General features: G+C 40.2%; 1 protein-coding gene across 1 annotated transcript in view; it reads right to left on the bottom strand.

Moving 5' to 3' along the window:
- NEXN (nexilin F-actin binding protein) overlaps positions 1-23,337 on the bottom strand; it is a 38,579-nt gene that overhangs the window by 3,070 nt on the left and 12,172 nt on the right. The window contains exons 2-11 of the mRNA XM_087820540.1: positions 20,956-21,034; positions 19,166-19,357; positions 18,886-18,964; positions 18,655-18,803; positions 14,665-14,706; positions 13,326-13,523; positions 13,056-13,232; positions 10,980-11,168; positions 5,953-6,150; positions 2,984-3,205 (exon numbers count right to left, since the gene is read on the bottom strand). Coding sequence (XP_087676666.1) covers positions 2,984-3,205; positions 5,953-6,150; positions 10,980-11,168; positions 13,056-13,232; positions 13,326-13,523; positions 14,665-14,706; positions 18,655-18,803; positions 18,886-18,964; positions 19,166-19,357; positions 20,956-20,982 — 1,473 coding nt within the window. The 5' untranslated portion in view covers positions 20,983-21,034. The remainder of the gene's footprint in view (positions 1-2,983; positions 3,206-5,952; positions 6,151-10,979; positions 11,169-13,055; positions 13,233-13,325; positions 13,524-14,664; positions 14,707-18,654; positions 18,804-18,885; positions 18,965-19,165; positions 19,358-20,955; positions 21,035-23,337) is intronic.

The raw sequence follows: 23,337 nt of genomic DNA, 5'->3' as shown, positions 1-23,337 counted from the left end.
TTTGAAACAAGCTGTAAAATAGTTGCCTATAATAAAAACCTTGATTCATGGATGTTTTATATCAATTTGAGGTATTGTATCTAAGTTCCAGTGAATGTAGAAGGAGGAATTAGAATAAGTTCTATAGTTTTTCTGGTTGTCCTGAATCACATTTTCATTTGATGGAAAGTCCTTGGGCATCAAACATAGCCAGATACCTAGTGGGTAAGTTCTATTATACGTGCCATATTTTACCTTCAGTTGATAAACATGCCTGGCTACAGCTATTGCTAATGAATGATGTTAGAGAGTTTGTTGTTAAACTTTTTAAATAGGCTAAAAAATACATGTAAATAAGAATTCCTTAAGCTAACTGGGAAAAAGTTATGAACTTCTTTTTGTTATTAAGTACAATTGCTGCTCTTGCTTTGGGGTGTTTTTTCTTTTTTTTTTTTTGAGAGAGAGTAAAGAAGCACTCATTTGTTGTTCCACTTATTTATGCATTCATTGCTCGATTCTTGTATGTGCCCTGACCAGGGGTCGAACCCACAACCTTGGCATATCGGGATGATGCTCTAACCAACTGAGCTACCTAGCCAGGGCAACTGTTGCCTTTACTTGATTCCCTGAAAAGCCAGATTTTAAAATGTTACTGGAAGTGAATCTCCCAAGAGAATCATAGTAAATAGGATAACTTTTGTTCTCTAGGTGCATTCTTAATAGGGCACTGATACCCAGCATATGAATATTAAAGACAGTGCAGTTAGTAAATTAGAGATAAAGGGGAGCATAAGGAATGGTTTTACAGTATATGTTATTAGAAAATTAACTACAAAGTCAAACACTGTAAGGCAGCTAAATTATTTAAGTACCAAATGAGTGGTACAGGTTAAGGGCTACAGGGGCTAGACTGGAATTCTTTGATAAGGGATGGTTACATGAATGACTTGAGTCCTTCTAAAGGAGAAAACTAGATACATGATCAGAAGGGGCGGGGGGGAGTATCCTGTTCTGGAAGTTGATTGCACTCAATGCCAAAACTATGCTAACAAGTTTTTAAAGGATGTCTCAGTGACCCTTAATCTAAAGCAGAGGTGCGGAAGGTTCGGCTTTGGGCAATATATGGCCCATGAAATCATTTGGTCTGGCCCTGCCAAGGCAACCTCAGGCGGGACTCAAAATTCAATAAATCAATTCAAAAATTCAATAAATTTTTAAGTTGATAATTTGGTATGGCCAGTGAATGATGTTGTAAGTATCCAAATGGCCCTTGGCAGAAAAGGATTCCCCACCCCTGATCTAGAGGGATATGGTCAGAGGACTGTCAACATCCTTCACAGGAAACACCATTCAGGGCATCCACATGGGTTACTGATCAAACATGTCCTAATCTCATATCCTTTTATACAAAAGAGCCGATAGCAATAAAACAAGTCAGCACCTCATTTTTTATTCCTCTTACATAGTCTATAAGGCTAGGTATTACTGCTCTGAGGTTTCACCGCCTTTAACAAGGAATCAAGTGCATGCTTATGGAACTAGCCACTGTGACACATCCTTCCAAAGAAACATCTTGTGGCCAAACATCCACTAAATGGTGTTCTCCAGGGTTTTATCATTCACCTTCAAGCTATTAGCTTTCAAGATGGCTTTATCTACTAATGTGTTTTCAGGTGCTATTCATAAAAGTGGCACTCCCTAGCTCCTGCCTCACCCGATCTCAGTACCTGTTTCGCACTGCTTTTACCTTGTCCAAATACAGCTCAATGTCTGTGTCCAGAACAGTCCCTGGAACATACTAGGCTTTTAAGTAATTTTTTATTGCATTAATCTAAAACCATCTTTAGTTTCAGCATGATCTATGTATAAAGGTGCTAGCTTGATATCATTTCATGTTTTGAAAACCCCTCAGTGCACCCAATAAAACAAAGTTCCTTAATGTAGCATCTACGACCGTCCCTGGTCATCTCGCCTGTCTGCATCTTCATTATCATTTGCTGTCCTTGCACTCTGCTTGCCTCAATGATAATTGCCTGTAGTCTCAAGAATTGGCACATTATTTTTTTTTTATTCACTGTCTCAGAAGGCCCTTCCAACTTCACACACCTGTTTTACTAGTTGAATATCTGATGAAACTGCATTTATAGAGGAATATTTGTTAAATGCTGTTAAATGTTATAACATGGCAATTCTGGCAGAAGAAAATTGCCAGATCCTGTTTAAACCAATATTCATAACCATGGAACTAGTCCTCAAACTGGAAGGCACATTACAGGTCATTTTGTAATCACCTAATTTTATATTTGGAGGTACTTCAAATTCATGTTACCTGAACTCTCATTTAGGTTCTGCCACTGAATTATTGCCTGACTAAGCAGGTTATATAGGGATTTTTGGCCTCATCTTTAAATAAGAAGGTAAGTGAATAATCTCGAGTTTATTTTAACTCAAATATACATTGACTCTATTGATTCAAACTAAAACTTGTGCCAATAAATAGTTCTGAACTACTTTTTTTCTCTTTATGTTAGAGTGAAACATTCGGTGTTCACTATTGGCTTTAATTTTAATAAAAGTCTGAAACATTCCTAGACTGGGGAAGCGCAGTGGTCCCTCGGGTTCCAAATGTGAACCGTTCTGGAGGCTGGCTGAGGTCTGAAATGTTCAAAACCCGAGGGACCCACAACCACAGCTGGGCCTCAGGCCCTTGCCCTCAGCGGAAGCCGCGGGGCGTGTTCCCCTTCCAAGGCGGTTTGAAACCAAAGCGTTTCCTTCCAGGTTTATGGCGCTCGGAACCCGAAATGTTCGTCAACAGAGATGCTTGAAAACCGAGGTGCCGCTGTATTTCAAAGTCTCTTAAGACCTTAACGAGCTTTTGCTAGTTAGTTCCCAAGTTGTCATATACGCCTGTGGTTCATGGTAAGCACCAAGACATTTCAGAGCCTGTGTTACTTCTGTTGGGCCCCCATCACGGTGCCATAACAAACACAAACAGCATACATACCTCATGGAAGTTTTCTGCCTCTCGTTCTTTAATTTCCAGGTCGATCGCCGCCCTCCTTGCTCGTACCTCTTCTATCTTTTTCTGTATTTCTCTTTCAGACAGTTGTCCAATCTTTTCAAACTTGCTTTTTAGATTTTTAGCTTGAATCGAGCCACTCCTTTTCAATTTGATTAATTCTTCATATTCTCTGCTTAATTCAAAGGTTTCATTTTCTTCCTCTTCCTTCAACAAAAAGATATTTTTATATATTAAATACTAGAAAATTAGTTTGTACAATAAACCATCCAAAAAGTGTTCACCGTTTTCTGTTTAAAACCAAAAATAAAGGTTAAACAACCTCCGAGTGCAACCTAAGCTTACTAATTAAAAGGAGTGCCACAAATTTAAGACTTTAGATAACATTTCATCTAAGTATTTTTTCATTAGGGAATGGCTCGAGCTTCATTTAACCTTTCATTATAACCTGTTAAATATGCATATCAAAAATAGCTTTTACTAGGAATTTTTGGAAGATCTTTGTTTAGGGGAAGGGGGAGAAACGCAGTTCAGAGAACACGGGTAAGGTACAGTTCAGACACTGCGCAGCCTTCTGACACGAATGCTGTGCGGCCTTCAGCTTAGTCACAACTCACTGGACGTATTTTCATCTCTATATAGAGTCAGTATCTTTAAGGTCCTCTTTGATTTGATAATAGCCTAATAAATATCACTCATAATACTCAAGTTAACTGAATTAAGCACCTCTCGAGATACAGTCTGGTACAATCCCTACACTTTGCTCTGTATCACTTGTATTCTCAATTTTATATTTTGTCAAGAAAGAATAGGAGTCAACCAAAATTGTGATCTAATTTTTTTTTAAAAGTGTGTCTCTTCATTTTACTTTTTTTTTCCTTTAATCCTCACCGAAGGATATGCTTTCATCCATTTTTAGAGAGGAAGGGGGAGAGAGAAAACAACTGTGTGAGAAACAGATTGGTTGCCTCCCATATGTGCCCCAGCCGGGGATCGATCCTGCAACTTAGGTATGTGCCCTGACTCAGAATCGAACCCGAAACCTTTTGGCATACGGGATGATACTCCAGCCAACCCGGCCAGGCCAGGGCAGGATATAATTTTTTATACCATTTTATCTTGAAAGCAAATTCAGATTCCTTTCCCTTGGCTTTTCACAATTTATAACTACTAGTTCTTTGTATACTTCTTACACTAAACCCTACTCTCGCTAAATGGAGTGGTAAAATATTGTAGTTATTACTGGTTTCCTTTCCCTGAGAAGACCTAGAGTTCTAGGCTGAGGCCATGGGAAAAGCAGGTGGGGGGAGTAGTCACAGTGGATGTGACATGAGGCTTAATTTCTTGGTTTGAGGGGGGGAGGGGGGGCCTTTCTTTACTTTTTCATCTAGGGGTATAAACAGGCAACTCTTAAAACACCAGGAACTAACAAATTTATGATACACAACATATCACACGGTCCCCAAATCTGATGAAAATTAATGATTGAACTAATCAGCTACAGTCTAGGTGACCTTGGAATTGGTGTGCTACTTGCCTGAAAACTCCCAGGCATAGTGGGGTAAGTCAGTAGCACCAGGATGTCTTGACAGTTACATTCTGCCATATATTAATTAGATTACATCTGAGTAGTATACTGAAATATGTTCTAATTTTGAAGTTAATTTTTCTATAGACAATTCATTTTCAGCTTCCTTTATAAAATAAATGCTATTTTTTTAAGGCTAGACCTTGGAATATTTTCCTACAGCATATTCATATTTTATTATTACCTATATATTTATTCATTTATACTCTCTTGGTCCGTGAGGGCAAGGAAGTAAATATCTCCACGGGCCCAATGCCCTAACCCATTAACCCATGACAGACAATTTCTAAGATTACAACCTCTGTGTAGGAACCCACTGGGTTCTGAGATCAGGAGTTGGCAAGAGGCTCCCACCGAGGCACCTGCCAACATGCTGTGTCACTGCTAGTCACCCCTTGTCCCAAGTTGGGCTGTGTGCTCTTCCCCAATCCTGCTCACATTGCTGTCGGCCCCTCCCCACCTCCCCCAGTATCCCAGGAAGAGTTGGAATGCTGGCCTCTCTCTTCCCTCTTGGCTGGGCCATCCAGGTGGAGGGCTGCGACGTCCAGGGGCAGAAAGGAGAAAGGGCCTTGGGAGCATCAGGAGGTGGGAAGGGGGCTGCTGAGAACCCACCATGGGAGGCGGCAGACCTCAGCATATGTGGTGGGCTAAGACTCGAGCACATATTCCATTGTCCATTGTACAACACACAAATTCAAAGATAAAATTATTAAACATTTCAAGTCGGTTACCTGAGAGGATTAAACCACTAAGAGCCACCCTTCTGAACATGGGGTCCTCTGAGGGCACAAGTTACATGCCCATGCAGACGGCCCTGTACAGTGTGAGTGTGTTGTGTATTTCATTTCAACACTAGAGAAGTCATGCTAAAATATGTGACAGCATCAGAGTTCTATCTTTAATAAAATAAAATGACTCAAAGACTTGCCAAACTGATGTTCCTATTATGTATCCATGGTACTCCTTTAGTTTTATTTTGATTAAATGTATCAGGTTAATCCTATTTGTTTCAAAGACAGTAACAATTACAATTTGGTATATGAAGTACTCTAGAACAACAGCCCTCAATCATGGTGTAACCACATATAATTGTGAGGTCTATAGGAATACATATTTATTTAAGGTACTGTAGTAATATCTCAATCCCTTGCAATCTATATTTTTTAAACTAGCAAGAAAGAAGTAGAGTTATGACACGCTAGAAAGTGCACATAACTAGGTTGAAACTTGTATCGAGTGCCTCATTGGAGTACGTTGCACGTCCTTTATGCGAATAATTCTAACAAAGTTGTAAGGAAATAACATGTAAAATACTTAGATTAATGAATCTTTGTGTAATATAAATGGATATTTCTTAAAACCTTACCTCTCCCATTTCTTGTCTCAGTTGTTCAAATTCCTGTTTTTCCATTTCTAGTTTATGCTTCCGTTCCTCCTCTGTTCGTCGTTTTTCTTCTTCCATTTTTTGTTTTAATAATTCTTCAAAATTAATTTCCAGTTTTCCCGGTGTAAGAGATTCTTGAGAGATTGTTTTATATATCTCTGGGGAGTCATCATCTAGTACCTATTTAAAATAATTCTTTTATCATTCTTGCCAAAATAATACATACTAAAAAGGGAATATTTCTTGTAGAAACTGTGATTACTGGAGTACAAAGATTTCACACTGAACTAAAAACCAAGAAACCTAAATTCTCTTTAAAAGTATAAAACAACAAACAAGGGAGGAATTAGAAAATATAAGATTGGCCCTTGCCAGTTTGGCTCAGTGGTTAGAGCGTCAGCCTGCAGGCTGAAGGGTCCCGGGTTCCATTCCCGCCAAGGGCACGCACCTAGGCTGCAGGCTCCATTCCCGGCCCCCGTCAGGGCACATGTGGGAAGCAACCAATCGTGTCTCTTTCACATCAATGTTTCTCTCTCTCTCTCCCACTCTCTCTGAAAAAGAAATGGAAAAACTATCCTCATGTGAGGATTAAAAAAAAAAAAGACTGGGGTATTTTGTGATTCCATAGGAAACAGTGACCATCTAATTCTCCATTCGGATGAACACAAAGAAATACTTTGATTTTATACTATGAGTTATTTGAATTGGACATTAAGATTTTCTAATATTGAACACCTCTTTATGGGATTAAAATAAACCTCTGGTAATTAAAATAGAGCATTTCAGTTCAATCGTGGTTTTGTCTGAATGAATTAGATAACCCATCATGATCCCTTCATTATCAAGCTTAAAGTACTCAATGCTATGATTTTATCGTACTGATTTATTTACAGTCAGGCCAATTTAAAAATAAATAACAGTTAATACTTACTTTGCATGTGTTGATTTATTTTATCCTGTAACCCTACAAAGTTGAAATTATCAATATCCCCATTTTATAGAAACTGAGGCACTGAAAAGTAACTTGTTCAAAGTTAACACAAGTAACTAAGTGGCAAAGGTGGGATTCAAATCTTAAAGGTCTTTCTATAATAAAGTTATAACTAATGATTTACACCTTAGTACTTTCATAAATTCCATGTCTGCCTTTTTTTCTTTTTTTTTTCCCCACCCAGGAAAAACTTTTTAATTGACTTTATTGGGGCGACACTGGTTAATAAAATTCTGTAGGTTTCCGGGGTACAATTCTATGATACCTCACCACCCACAGCCAAGTTTCCTCCCATCACCACTTGTCTCCCTTTTACACTCTTACCTCCCCCACCCTCCTCTCCCTGTTGTCTGTTCTGCCACTGAGGTGTGACCTTGGGCAAGTTACCTAGCTAAAGTCTGAGTTTAGTTATCTGCAACAACTTCCGTGGAGTTGTCACGAGAACGAAATAAAATTTGGAAACACTTAGCCATGTGCCTGACACCATGGTCATAAGAAAAGGACAGTTTTATATGTCATGACCATTCCCTGTATATAGGCAATCTCTAAACTGCAGTTAGAAACTTTGCTTTTAAATCGCTGACTTGGAATACATTTTACCATGAAAAGCAATCACCCACTTCTCTTTTTCTATCTTCTGAAAGGACGTACATAAACCTCTGACCTGAAATAGGTTAATGAGAGGGGCAAAGGGTAATTATTGGTTCTAAGAGTTACATATGACACGCTTTACCCAAGAACCAGTTCAACTCAGAAACCATGTTTATACGGTCTTACAATCCACAGACTGCCAAAAACAATTTTATTGATATGTGAATTAACTGATCTATAGTATGAAATTATGATACTTGGCCCTGGATAAGAAAACAATATAAATGAAGGGAAAACTTTCTTCTCTCCTGATAATAGAAATGTCTCTAGGAAGCTAGACTTCAGGTTTAATAGGTTTCCTTCCCTGCGCTTTTCCACTAGTGAGTCACGGTGAAACGGCAGTTTGGGCCTAAAAATCTGCCCCTAGGATTAGATCTCCTGATCTCACAGCTACTTCTCATTTACCATGTCTGAACCGACTTACTCTACAAAAATTAAGTGCTTTCACAATGTTTGCAGGGGTTTTGTGTAGAAACCATCTGTGAAGCAAGGTCTACTTCATAATACACATAAGACAGCTTTAATATCACTGAGTCCACAAACATAAGTTTTTTCTGCTAGAATGCGTGGTTCCACATGCTTGATGAATGGTCTCAGCTCACTGAGTGAGAAAGGCAGGTAAGCAGCAGCAAGAGCGTCGGCGTGATGCTCGGGCATCCTAAGTGTTGTGAGAATGCATAAAAGGAACCCCTCTCTGGAATTTGTGTTATCAGGAAAGGCTTCCAGAAAAAAAAATGGAATATACGACTAGGAGATAGCAGAGCACAGGGAAAGGCCTGAGGGACGTGTTTCACCCAGCATTCACGAGAGCATAGCATTTCGAAGAACTGGAAAGAGATTAAGTATGTCTGGCAGATCAAGAAATGAAACTGGATGCCCGGCCGGGCGTGGCTCAGCGGTTGAGCATCGACCTAGGATCCAGGCGATCAGGGTTCGATTCCCGGTCAGGGCACATGCCCGGGTTGCGGGCTGCAGCCGATCAATGACTCTCTCATGATTGATGTTTCTATTGCTCTCTCTCCCTCTCCTTTCCTCTCTCTGAAATCAATAAAGATATATTTTAAAAAAAGAAATAAAACTGGAGAAATATACTAGGGCAAGATGATAAAGAAATTTGTTTTTAAAGTTTCTGGGTTTTGGGGGGGGGTGGTGGAGATGGAAGAGGGCATAAAGGGGATAAATGGTGTAGGAAAAATAAAATAAAATTCAAATAAATAAATATAAATAATTTTAAAGTTTTTGGGTTTTTGCTTTAGGGAAGTGAAAAATTTTTAACATGATCAAATTTTTTTTTTTTTTTTTTTAAGAAAGATCACTCCTGGCTTTACAGGGAAGAATGGATTAAGGGCAAGAAAACAAGTTAATTAGGAGTTGGCCCAAGGCAAGGGGTCGAGGTGAACTGCATCTGGGGGGGGGAGTGGGAAATGTGGAAAAAATGATAGATTTTTAGAGTGATTTAGGAGGTAAAATAAGTGAGACTTAGTGAATGAGTGGGTGTGAGGCATGAATGAGAAGGTGGAAGTGTTTCAGGCTCCAAAGTTTCTGATTTGAGCATCTGGGTGGGTAATGCAGCCAAATAAACACTTGAATATGTGTGTGTGCAGCTCACGGAGACACAGGAAGGAAGCCAGGTCCCTGGAGCCAATTAAAGTGTTTCAAGGAGGAGGTGCCATGTTCATACTTCAACTTTCTCGAAATTAAAGTTTGTCAGGTAACCGTACATTTTACCAACATCAAAGTGGTATAAGAAATATAACTTTGTGAGGGCGTTAAGGTCGGTAGCAATATCCAGAAGTGACGCGTGAGCCTTTTGGAGTTAAATAACGGTGATTAAATGGCTTTGGTCATTCAATATGTACCGGATGGGATGGAAATTGGAGAGAGAAAAGAGGGAGGGAGGGAGGAGAGGTGGGAAGGGAGAGGTGAGTGGAGGGGAGGAAGGTGGGGTAGGCAAGTCCCTGTCCAGATCCTCGGTTCTGGAAAACACGCCTCCCCGGAGAAGGAAGACAATACTCCAGCCTGCCTGCCGGGCAGAGCGATTTAATCAGAACTAATCGACACTCTAGGGGAGCAAGCGCCTTTAACCCGCAGGAGTTAAGCCACAGGAAATTTGAAAACTTGTCTGCCATCCCCACTCTTGGCACAAATTTCAGAAACAACAGGGTATTCCCCAGAGTCCAGCGGCTTCTCTAACCCAGGGTCCTGCGTGGGCCAGGGTGTGCCTGGGGACACGGCCTTACCATGCCCGGGACGCCCCCTTACCATGCCCGGGACACCCCTTACCATGCCCGGGACACCCCCTTACCATGCCCGGGACACCCCATACCATGCCCGGGACACCCCCTTACCATGCCCGGGGACATCCCCTTACCATGCCCGGGACGCCCCCTTACCATGCCGGGGACACCCCTTACCATGCCGGGGACACGGCCTTACCATGCCCGGGACACCCCTTGCCATGCCCGGGGACACCCCTTACCATGCCCGGGACACCCCTTACCATGCCGGGGACGCCCCTTACCATGCCGGGGACACCCCTTACCATGCCGGGGACACGGCCTTACCATGCCCGGGACACCCCTTACCATGCCCGGGACACCCCCTTACCATGCCCGGGACACCCCATACCATGCCCGGGACACCCCCTTACCATGCCCGGGGACACCCCTTGCCATGCCCGGGGACACCCCTTACCATGCCCGGGGACACCCCTTACCATGCCGGGGACACGGCCTTACCATGCCCGGGACACCCCTTACCATGCCCGGGACACCCCTTACCATGCCCGGGGACACCCCTTACCATGCCCGGGGACACCCCTTACCATGCCGGGGACGCCCCCTTACCATGCCCGGGGCGCCCCCTTACCATGCCGGGGACATCCCCTTACCATGCCGGGGACACCCCCTTACCATGCCCGGGACACCCCTTACCATGCCCGGGGACACTCCTTACCATGCCCGGGGACACTCCTTACCATGCCGGGGACACCCCCTTACCATGCCGGGGACACCCCCTTACCATGCCCGGGACACCCCTTACCATGCCCGGGGACACTCCTTACCATGCCGGGGACACCCCCTTACCATGCCCGGGGACACGGCCTTACCATGCCCGGGACACCCCTTACCATGCCCGGGGACACTCCTTACCATGCCCGGGACGCCCCTTACCATGCCCGGGACGCCCCTTACCATGCCCGGGACGCCCCTTACCATGCCGGGGACACCCCCTTACCATGCCCGGGGACACGGCCTTACCATGCCCGGGACACCCCTTACCATGCCCGGGGACACTCCTTACCATGCCCGGGACGCCCCTTACCATGCCCGGGACGCCCCTTACCATGCCGGGGACACCCCCTTACCATGCTCCTGCGGGCTTCGGCGAATGCCCGCTGTTCCTCCTCCCGCCGCCTCCTGGCCTCGGCCTCCGCGCGCCGCTTCTCGTCTTCCCGCCTCCGTCTCTCCAGCTCCTCAAAGCTGAGCCGGAGCTTCCCGGGGCGGCGCCCTCCCGGCTCGCTCCCGGCGCCCGCGCCTCCCTCCTCCTCGTCCACCTGCGGGGGCAGCGCGTCAGGGCGGGCGGCGGGGGGAGCTCCGCAGCGCCCCCAGCGACGCGGTGCTGCTCTGCCCTCCGTGCGCTCCACCCAAACCCCCTTCTTTTACGTCTTCGGTGATAAAACATTCAAATTTTGAGAAATTCCAAATAAACATATACTCAAGTTAAATAAAACTTCTCAAGCAAGTCAAATTTTGAAATAGGTCAGATGAAGCATTTAAAAAAATTAAGGGGTCATTTAAGAGTTATTAAACATTGACTTACTAAACATCAACTTTCCCAAAACAAACACAACGTGTGCATGTGCGTGTGTGTGTTTTGCGTTGTGTGTATACTTAAATTGAGGTCCAAATATACCTATACAGTCTCTCTTTGGTAGTAAAATAAAGTTATCACTCTATAATTCTCATGAACTAATCAGATAAAAGATTATTTTCTGGAACTATTTTCTGTAAAATTCAAATTTTATGATTTTATCATTAAAATTCTAATTTAATATTAAATTCATTAAAATTTATAATTTGATTAATTGATGATATTTCTATTTCAGTTCACTAAACTGACCACCAGTGATATCTCAGATGTGTAGGTATTATGCAATTATGATTACCCAAAAGTAATAACATTTTCAAACAAATGTCTAGAAAATTAAAATTTTGGAGATATAGTCCTTAGAACATCATTAATAAAAGTTAACCAAGAAATTCTGGCCCAGCCAGCATGGCTCAGTGGTTTAGCATCGACCTATGAAACAGGAGGTCACGGTTCGATTCCCGGGCAGGGCACATGCCCGGGTTGCGGGCTTGGTCCACCCCATCCTCCGTTAGTGGGCGTGCAGGAGGCAGCCGATCAATGACTCTCATCATTGATGTTTATATCTCTCCCTCTCCCTTCCTCTCTCTGAAATCAATAAAAATATATATTTTTAAAAAAACAGCTCTTTAAAAAAAAGATTCTGAAAGCTTTAAAAAATTATAGATGTTCCATTTTTAAATTCTTATCATGAAATCTAGAATCAGTGTTCTCCTATTTCAATTTTATTTTTCATCGATAAATCTATTAATATAATAATGAGTTAACATTTCTAAAGCACTTATTATATGCCAGACCCTACTTTAACTGTTTTCTGTAGTAACTCTTTTAATAATTAAGAAGTGGGCACAATTATTTTCACAATTTTATAAATGAGGAAGCTAAGCTAGAGACGTTAAATAACTTGTCCATGGTCACACACTATAAGGGTAGATATCTGAATCCAAAACTCATGTGCTTAATGATTACACTATGTACATATGTATGTAGTGTGTGTGTGTATATTATATATGTACATATTATATATGTACATATATAATACATATACACACACTGCATATTCCATAGTAAACTTCTCCGGTATGTTCAAACATTTGAAAAACTGGACTGAAACTAAGTGTACACTTATGAATAGGCTTGAAAGTGTGCTGCACTCTGCCATTAAATGCGGTGCAGGGCTGAACGAAGAGATGGAAAGACACCAGTCACAGAGTAATTACTGTGCGTATTTACAACTTATAAAAACAACGGTTTTTAAGTATATTAGATCAAACATCCCGAAATAGAAACTGGACAATAATACAGATGCATATTATGGGTGGAATGTGCATACGGTTTCCAATTCAGACCCTTTTATATAGAAAGTCTCTTTGAATTCGTAGGAAGGAAGCTTATCTAAAGCCAGCTACCTTCCCTAATATTCAGTGTTTTATCTATAAGGTCAGAGGTGAGTTTCTGTTGTGTTCACAGTAGCTGTGTTCCTGGGTGCTGTTGCGCCGCCAGGCCGCGGCGCGGCGCGGACACGCGTAACTGCACAGCCCGCGCCCCGCCCGCGGGCAGGCGGCTGGCTCACCATCTGCCGCCGGGCCTCCTCGAAGGCGCGCCTCTCGTCCTCCAAGCGCCGCCGGGCCGCGGCCTCCGCTTCCTTCCTCCGGCTTTCCTGTCTCTGCCTCTCCAGCTCTTCAAAAGTTAGCTTCAGTTTCCCAGGACAAACGGCTTCCTTGGTGGCCTCGCCATCCAGTTCATCGTCCTAAGAACACAGGAAAGGCCGCCCCTTAGTCGCCAGGGGGGTGCCGCCCCCCGAGTCGGCCACCCTCACTTGCCACTGAGAAGGCGAAGTTACCACGACCAGCGACAGGCACTGGGCTTCCTTGAGGGACGGCCGCTGTTCCTCACGTCCCGCGCTCTGCTCCTCTCCACCCGGGACCCTTTCCTTTTCTTCTCTTTCTTCTTCCAGGTCCTCGAAATCCTTTCTTATTTTTCCAGGTGTTTTGTGTGACTTGACAGGTACCACTGTGACAAGGAGTGAATCATCTCCTTCCTAATTTACAAAACAGAGAGTTAGCATGTTTCTTCCTAATCAGAATCTAGGTTTCATGGGACCCGACTTCCATCATTGGTGAATTTCATTACATTGCCATCAATGTTATGAAGAACAAATACATCTATATCTCTATATCGATGTCTACATATAAATATCGATATAGAGATATAGATATATTACAGGTTTTTATTAAATAGCTCTTTTTCCAAAGTCAGTGTACATTATGAGTTAATTGCATGCAAATCCACTGCTGACAAGGTTCAAGGATGATCTTCTTCCCTAGATGATGGTGTTAATACAGCTGTTCGGATAAAAGTGCATGACATCGTCTGAATTTAGCTGTCCATGCACTAATCCCACAGAAGGCAGTGTGCATGTGAGTGCACTCTAAATCAATTTGATGGTGGATGGATTCAGTTTAAGCACACACACAAAATTTCTCCATATGATTTTTTTCTCTCCATGCAAGTTTTTAAATAGTTAGCAAAACCAATATTTAGTGAAGGAAAAAAGCAGTATTTCCAAGTGACTTATAAAACATTTTTGTATTATAAACGAAACTCTTTGGTGTTTGATTTCATTGTAACATTCTTAAATTTGTTGTTTTTAATGTATTTTAATTCTATTACATAATGTTACTTTCCATTTATGTGGCTGTAGTTTTAGGTACACCATCAAATTGACTGATTTTTAACTTTCTGTTAGATAAAAAGGGGTCCCTAAAATTTCTGTGACTGTTAAATTTTTCTTCATGGTAATAGATAACACTGCACTCTACTAACATGTGATAACCAAACTATCAAGAGGAGAGAACACAAATGATGAAAAGAAAACTGCCTTTTTATACCGTCAGCTTTCAACCATCTCAACTATTCCAAAAATATGCAGTCTTGCCAGAGTATCTCACACCGAGACTGATGTCTCTAACCGTGAAAGCAAAATATACTTTTCTTTAAACACACTAAGCTATAATGTTTGAAAGTGCAAAAATATGATCTTGCTTTGCAAAATATCTTTGTACTTTTTGTTGTTGTTGCTGTATTTATAATAAAAATAAAAACTTAATTTTTAATTAAAAGATTACTTGTGAATCAGATAGTTTTAGGTGAATGTTTCATTAAAGGAAATGTCCATTTACCTCTGACGCTGATTCAGTTCCCGTATTGTTTATGTCCTCAATCTATTGAATGAGAATGTCATATCATTACATTACAAAGGATTTCTGGTTTTTGCTTTTAAACATACAATGGAAAATAATTTAGTTGTGACTTATGGTAAATTTTCAATTTATAATTTTTGAAATATTTTTATGTTGTTTCAAATTAGCCAACTATATCCCTTTAAGTGGAGATTAAACTTTATATTGGTTTTTGCATTTTGATATCAATATCAATATCTAGGGAACACTATGTTTAAGAAAAAATTAAAATAAAGCCTACCTTTGTCATTCTGGAATTTGGATAGTTGACCAAACTCTTATGACATGGCAGTGAGCTTACATAAGCAGCGATTATTAGTGAAATTATCCACTTAAACTGAGATACAGAAACATTTCTCATTCTCTGTCTCTGCCCCAGCAAAAGAAAACCTATCATTAGCAATCAAATAACCATGATGACTTTATTTTACAATAGAAATAGATGGCAAAAACATAACTGACACAATAGTGTGGTGAAAGGTGTCGGCTTCCACACAGAAAGGGAAAAGATTCTGGACATCGTAATTGTTTATATTTTGACCAAATCTAGGTAGGGAAGGCCCTCATTCCAAACATTACTCACAAGAAGCATCACTGTTAGCTTGAAGGGCAGGCTAAGGTACAAAACACACTGAGAAATGAGAGAAAACAGGTGATTCATGGAAGGCAATGTTTGAGATCTCAGGAAAAGGAAACATAAGCAATGTGAAAATGGGAAAAGTTAGAAAGTAAAAATTCAGATTGTTTATTGTTTTGATTTTTAGCACCAGTGAAAGAGCTTAGGAGTAGTGTGTTCCTCACGCAGCCTAAGGGAATTCTGTTGTGCCTTGGTTCATACTAGGAACATACTAGGGCTGGCTAAGTCCCTGTTCTCACACCATCCACTTTTCTATATTCTCTGTCAAGGAAGAGATAACACATTTTATTAAGATACCACATTTCTTGAAAAATAAATTATTCTGAACAAATTGTTAAAAATAAATCTATTTTCTTTTTTAATAGTTTATTTTTAATAGTTTTGTCCAGAATGATGTGCTTTGTTACAGAATTATTTATCACACTGATTTGCCATGTAAGTGGTGAAGATTATATTGAATGATGTATTATACTAAGAAACAATTTAATGGATCTATAATGAAATAACTACAAAATTATTTCCCTTCAAAAGGATGTTAATAATTCCTCTACAAATCACATTAATCTCTCAATAAAAAGTTCTAGGAGATATGGTGAGAAGCCAGACATTGAGAGTATAGGGAAGAATTTCACTCAGACACTCTCTCAACTCAGGAATTCCTTTTATAGCATTTTTAAAAAAATTGATTGATTGATTTTAGAAAGAAAGGAAGGGGAGGAAAGAGAGAGAGGGAGAAACACTGATCTGTTGTCCCACTCATTTATGCACTCGTTGGTTGATTCTTGTATGTGCCCTGAACGGCATCGAAACCGCACCTTTGGCCTATGGAGACAGTGCCCTGACCAACTGAGCTGCCCGGTCAGGGCTGTACATGTACATTCTCGAATATGGACTTGTACAAGTGGATCTGTCAAATAAACATGAAGACTCTTCTTGACTACCTATGTCATATTTTACTTCTTATATTCAATGATAGATTAAATTGTATTAGATTTGAGCAGAAAATATACTTAATTAGGATTTTAAATTATTAGCAAGATAAAATTGCTATTGATAGTTTATTTTGTTCTACCTAAATATTCTCAAATAATTTAACAGGCCCAAAATTTCATTAACCAAGATTCTGTGGCACCCTGCAATGTAGGGTCAAGGGTTACTAAAGTGGTTCTTTTCCATGATTATATTTTATTTCCATCTATCTCTGAGTATCCTACGTGTTCATCATGTTCAAACTCACCTCTTCATCATAGACATAGTTTTTCTCTGAGAAAATATTGCCTACATATTCAGTGCCTGGGGTTGGGATGAGTCTTAAAGTCTAGTAAGTAATTAGTGCTTTCTTGAAAAAGGGCAGAAGACTTGAAAGAAGTAGACCAAGCCTGTGTGCATACTCACCATTTGCTGCCCAACATCATGTATTTTAATTATGCATTTCATCACCTTATTTTATAATTTATAAATAAAATTACAAAGTTATGTATTTTATCTTTATAATTTATAATACTATTCAATATCATTGTCTTCCCTTGTGAGATTTCATTGCAAAAGACACACTAATCTTTGACGACTGGAGGTGGCAGAGGTAAAGTATATAACCTCCTTTCCTCAGATAAAGAGGTAACACAGTCATAAAATAGAGGAATTTTCAATTATTGTTTATAATTCATCTGGCATATGTCATTATTTGCCACCATGCAAGTGGTTATTGGTGCCATAGAAGTGGTTATTTGCAAAGTCTGGGTAAATAAATTTCTTTGGCATGCAAGTATGGCATATGCTTTGCTTTCTTTGTCACTTTTCTTTTTAGAAAGGTAGCAGAAGCTGAGGGGAGCATAGCAAATAGATGTAAGGCACTTAAAGAGTAGGAAAGGAAAAAAAAGCCAAGTACAATCTCACAATTAAAATAGTTTTTAAAGAAACAATATACTGTGAAGACTATGTTATAATATTTGTTAAAATATTGATGAGAGGATGAGAAACTAAAACGGCTCCATACATTTTATCTATATCTATTATTATTTAGGTGAAACATTAAGCATTTATAGCCCACTTACTTTGTATCGGGCACTGTTCTAGGTGCTTTGCATTTATTAACTCATGTAATCTTATTTACAACTCTAGGATATAAATACCATTATTATCTCATAAAGCTCAGGACATTAATCATCTCTTTTGATCTTCCAATGTTGATCAAGCTGAAGCACATAAACAATATCTCTGTTGTCTGTCATCTGTTCAACTCTATGACTACAGATTATTTATAATACAAAACAAATATCAATATACTAAAGAAATTTTTGTGATCATTTAGTTTTTTACTTAAAATATAATTATGACTATTAGAACTGCAAGTTTTTATGTCATTATAATCATTAATATTTGAGAGATTAGCTTTTTCTGGAAATCATATCAGATTCTTCAGTATTTCAAAAATACTTACCAGCCTCTTAGTTCTCATGCTCTGAGCTAAAATATATGGGAATTTGAAGTTCATTAAGAGACTATATAAAATCACAGTAATAATACTTTAATTATAATTTCTCCTCTGTGGCTATAGGCATCAGTTATATAAAGGAAATGTATGTCCACATTTGCTCCCCTCTCCTATTACCATCCCCAACTTAAAAAAAATAATTAAACTAGCTAATAATATCATTACTAAATAAAATGTGATTGAATTAGTTTCAAATTCTTGCATAGAAAGATATACTAATTATGCCTTAGTCTTTGATAATAAGTATTTTTTTTTTTAAATTTATTGATTTTTAGAGAGAAAGGGGGAGGGGGGAGAGGGAGGGAGAGAGAGAGAGAGAAACATCGGTTGGCTGCCTCCTGCACCCGCCCCCCACTGGGGACTGAGCCCCAGCCTGGGCTTGCGCCCTGACCAGGAATCGAACTGGCAACCTTTTGGTGCCCAGGATGATGCCCAACCAACTGAGCCATACTGGCCAGGGCTTAACCAAGTATATTTATTGACTGCTATGAAAAGACCGGGATTTTATTAAGTGCTTGTGGGTAGTTTACATGTGAAATCGCCTTACACCCTCCTGAAACCCTCTGACACGTCGAGAACAATAAGCAGTGCGGACAGTGCAGGGAATGCGGGTGGAACAGCACGATGGTGTGGAACAGAAGCGCCGCAGGCTTCAGCCTCGGAGAGGCACCTCTGCCCTCACCCTTCAAGGCATTTGATGTTCAACACTTGCACTTCAGATCTGGTTTTCAGGGCAGCTGCTATTTAATAGGTCCGCGTTACATTAAAATATTTCAGTTGGGCCCGCGGGAGCGCCTACCTGCTGGGCGCGCCGGGCCAGCTCGCGCTGCAGCTTCCTCTTCTCCAGCAGGTCCTGCTGCAGCCTGCGCCTCCGCTCCTCCTCCGTGCGCTTCCTCTGCTCCTCCTGCCGCTGCTTCTCCATCTCCGCGAACCTGCCTTTCACAGTTCCTGAGAGCAGGGAAACGGGCTTGGCATCGGTCCTCTTTCTTTTCTACAGCTTCGGTGACACTGTGCCCTTGGAGCGCCTTACCTTTCAGCTTTGGGACGTAAGCCTTCTCCACCTTAGCAGACGCCTCCTCCTCCTCGTCAGGGGCCAGCAGGTCCTTCACCTAGATGGCCACATAAGGGACCCTGAGCATGTCACAAGTTCGGACCAAGCCACCTTATACACAGAGTCGCCAAGTACTTCTTAAATACAGGACATTATTCTAACTCTCGTTAATACGACACATGGTTAACGTGCATGATGAGATGTGAGTGAAGGCGAAAGCGAGCATTTGCACAAGCATGAGATAAAATCATAAAATGACCTCCTGCTTTCTCCTGTTCCATTCTTTCTCTCTAATATACTGTTCTTTTCTTCTTTGCTTTTCGTCTCTAGAGCGCCTCTGATTTCTTTCTTCCCTGGCTCTCTGCATGGCTTCAAACTTATCCTTTACATCCCCTTTGCCAAGTTTTGGCACATAGGTTTTTGGGACAGGTTTAGATGAAGAAAGCAGAATCTTCGTTAGAAGAAAATAAAGAGGAGAGAGTAGAAAAAAAAAAAGAAATTAGGTAAAGATAGATCAGGATAAGCAATACAAGAAATACTTGTTGAAACAGAAAATAGAAATGAATTTGAAACCTTTAGCTGAACCGTTAGAATCTGATTACTTTCTGAAGTCTAAGCATAAAAAGGGAAACTACAGAAACTATGAGAGTAGACATTTTATTAATAGATCGTACAAAAGTTTCATTTTGTAAGTGCATTCCACTGAAACAGGGCTGGTAAAATATGAAAACTGAATACTGCACTCTCATTTAAACCAACCTGTATTAAGACATCAAGACTAATTTCAATAAATTAGATGAAGTCGAAAGTAAAGCAGAAGTTTAGGCTTTAAAGTTTAAAGCCCAATTCACACATGAATGTTCTTGCTTGTTTCCATATCTAACATGAGCAAACTGAAAGCCAGTCCTTTCTCATTTGTGGCTGGGATGTGCCAGGGTCTTTGTGCACAAGCAGTGACTTATATTTTTACTGCCCATCAAGAACTTCTCTAAACCAAAATTAAAAATGTGTGAGAGTCCAGCCAGCGTGGCCCAGTGGTTGAGCATCGACCTAGGACCCAGGAGGTCACGGTTCGATTCCCAGTCAGGCCACAGGCCCAGGTTGCGGGCTGGATCCCTAGTCGGGGGCATGCAGGAGGCAGCTGATCAATGACTCTCATCACTGATGTCTCTCTCTCTTTCCCTCTCCCTTCCTCTCTCTGGAATCAATAAAGATATATTTAAAAAAGAAGAAAATGTGTGAGAAAGCTGTATCATTCCAAGTAGGATGAACTCTAAGAGGAAAATTCCCAAAAGCCAAAAGAGCTTCCCCAAGAAGGAGGAATCTGGTAAAAGGCTAGAGAAAAGATTTTCCTCCACTGTAACACCTGGAAGGCAAATTATTTTCCTCATTTTTGAAAATCAAGCTTATCTCTAGGAGAAGATTCAGTAAATAAAGCTTCGGTGTCTCCCAACCCCAAGCCCTTTCTCCTAGTAATAATGGCAAATGGCTCAATTAATCTGTGCCTACCCAGCCTCTGTTTTATCCACTCATGGTGTCATTGGCCATTTAAGTCTTTTTTAAGTTTATAATTTTGGGGTGTCCCCAAATTTGGGGGTGAGCTCTTCTTACTACGAGTCTCCGTAACTGCAGCCAAGAACCAGGAAATGGCTAAGAGACGCTTAATCGCAGCTGCTGGACGATATGCTAAGAAGGATCCTCACCTGAGAGTGAATTGTCGCCATCTCCTAAGAGAGTGACCTCAGATCTGTTCTTTTAATACTGAAAAAATAACTTCTAAGACTTACGATGATATTAAAATTCTACTCAAGATGCTGCCCAACCCATCCGCTTTACTATCACTCACAAATTTAATAATCATGATTCCTAGATTAGACCCCGAGTAAAACTGCAGGACTCAAGGCCAACCTCTACATTTCTTACGCTTTCTATCTTTGGCTATGTTATTATGAGCTTCTCAATGTGACCTTTCCACTTACAACTGCCCTTTCAGCAGTTCCACGGTCAGCCTTATGTCTCCCCCAGTGTTTTTTAACTCTTGAGTCTTACCTCAGCCTTTTGGGAAATATCATTCATGTTTGCTCTATGTGGTCTCGGAGTGATTTTGAAGCTTTGTATATTTTTTCACCTGAAAAAAATATATTAGTATTGAATAAGAATTTTTAATTATTTAACTTTAAAAACATGCTATGCATATGCATATATGCACAACCCAAGGACATGGACAATGGTGGGGAGAGGGACTGGGGAGGGGGAAGGGATGGGGTGGAACGGGTCATTGGGGAGAAAAAGGGACATCTGTAATATTTTAAACAAAAATAAAATTAAAAAAATAATAAAAACAAAAACATGCTATGCATTTTTGTAAATACTAATCGCATGTTAATTGCTCCTTAAGCAATACTGACATTATCCAGGCAAGTACTAAATTGTGATAACCCTCAGTTTCTTTACCCAAGATTTAGGGTAGAGGAGTACAAGATGCACGGTATTGAAAGATCTTTGTAAGTGTATGACCCAAAATCGCTCGAGACGGTATCTAGTGCACTTGCAAAGAATTTGTATTCTGCAGTTATTAGGTGTATTATTCTATAAATATCAACCAGGTCAAGGTGGTTGATCATGTTATTTAAGTTTCTGTCTTCACTTTTTTTTTGCCTAGTTTTATCAGACTTTGACCATGTGGAATTGTCTCTTTCTTTTTTGAATTCTGTCATTTGTGTCTCATGTATTTTCCAACTCTTTTAAGTGCATATACATTATGATTGTAATATCTTCTGTTTGAATTGACCCTTTCTTTGGTAGGAAATTTCCCTCTTCTTACCTCATTGCCTTGAATTTGCCTTATATTAAAATAGCCACATCACCTTTCTTAAGTTTAGTTTACATGGTATAAAATTTTCTAGCCATTTATTTTCAACCTATCTTTGTCTTTACATGTGAAGTACATCTTTTGGACACACCACATAATTGGACTTTGCTTTTTTTAAAAAAAAATCAATGCTGATAATATCTATTAATTGCAATGTTTAGCCTATTAACATTTAATGTAACTATTTATATGAATGGACTTAAGTCTACCATTTACTATTTATTTCTTATTTGCCCTCTTTTTTTGTCCCTGTATTACTCTTTTCGTATCAATTCCATTGATTTTGTTGTGTGTTTTTCTTAGATTCCATCAGATTTTCTATATAGATGATTATATCATCTGTGAACACTTTTTCCTTTGCAATCTGGATGTCTTTTATTTCTTTTTCTGGCCTGATTGTACTAGCCAGAACTTCCAGTACAGTGTTAGATAGAAGTAATGAGAGCAGACTTCTTTGCCTTGTTCCTGATCTCAGGAGAAAAATGTTCTCTCACCAATAAGTATGATTTTAGCTATAGATTTTTTTCTTAGATGCCCTGAATCAGATTAAGTTCCTTTCTATTCCTATCGTGCTGGAGTAATTTCAGGAACAAATATTGAATTTAATGCTTGTTCTGTGTCTATTAAGATAATCACTCAGCTTTTATTTTTTACTATGGTGAATTAATTTATTTGTTTTCCAATGTTAAATCAACTTTCCATTCCAAAGATAAATGTCATTTGATCACAATGCATTGTCCTATACATACTGACAGACTCAACTTGATAAAACTTTGTTAAGTTTTGCATCCATGCTTACAAGGGGTATTGGTCTGTAGTTTTATTTTCTTGTAATAGCTGCTTTTGTTAACAACATAATACTTCTCTCACTGAATGAGTTGGGAACTCTTTTCTCTCCTTTAAGTTTCTGTAAGAGTGCATGTAGAATTGGTATTATTTTTTCCCTTGAATGTTTGCAAGAACTTCCCAGTGAAGCTGTCTGGGGCTAAAGTTTTCTTTGTGGGAGGAGACAATATGCTGGCGGTGAGCGGGTCTTGATTCCATATAACTATTAACGAGGTCCTAACCGGTGTAGTTGGATGGTCAGTGGGTGCCTATATATTACTAACAACAATTGCTAATAAAAGCAGTCCGTGCATGGATGAGAGTGTGTCACTAATCAAGATTTATGAGTAATCTAATTATATGTTCCCGAGATAAAAATAACAAATAGTTCTGTTCGATTACCTGAGCCATTCTATCATATTTAGAGTTAGCTATTAGATATTTTTTCTTGTATAACCAACAAAACCTACTCTTAATATTCAGTTTCTCAAACCTTAGAGTTATTTCCGGTTCATTTTTCTCTATCTCCTAAATTTTAATAGATTGTCAAGCTTTGCGAACGTTGCCTTCAGATTTGTTCTTATATGTCACTGCCCCTACTTCCACTGGCCCCACACTACTACAAGCCTTCACCTCGCATGCTCATTAGCACAATTTGATAATCAGACCCAAATCCAAATTCCAACGCTGTCGCTTCCTAGTTAGGATTAGACGCGATAACGTGTGTAAAGGCT

The sequence above is a fragment of the Miniopterus natalensis genome, chromosome 9 (assembly GCF_054644295.1).
Source record: "Miniopterus natalensis isolate mMinNat1 chromosome 9, mMinNat1.hap1, whole genome shotgun sequence".
Lineage (NCBI taxonomy): Eukaryota > Metazoa > Chordata > Mammalia > Chiroptera > Miniopteridae > Miniopterus > Miniopterus natalensis.
This window is presented reverse-complemented; position numbering and strand designations above follow the sequence as displayed.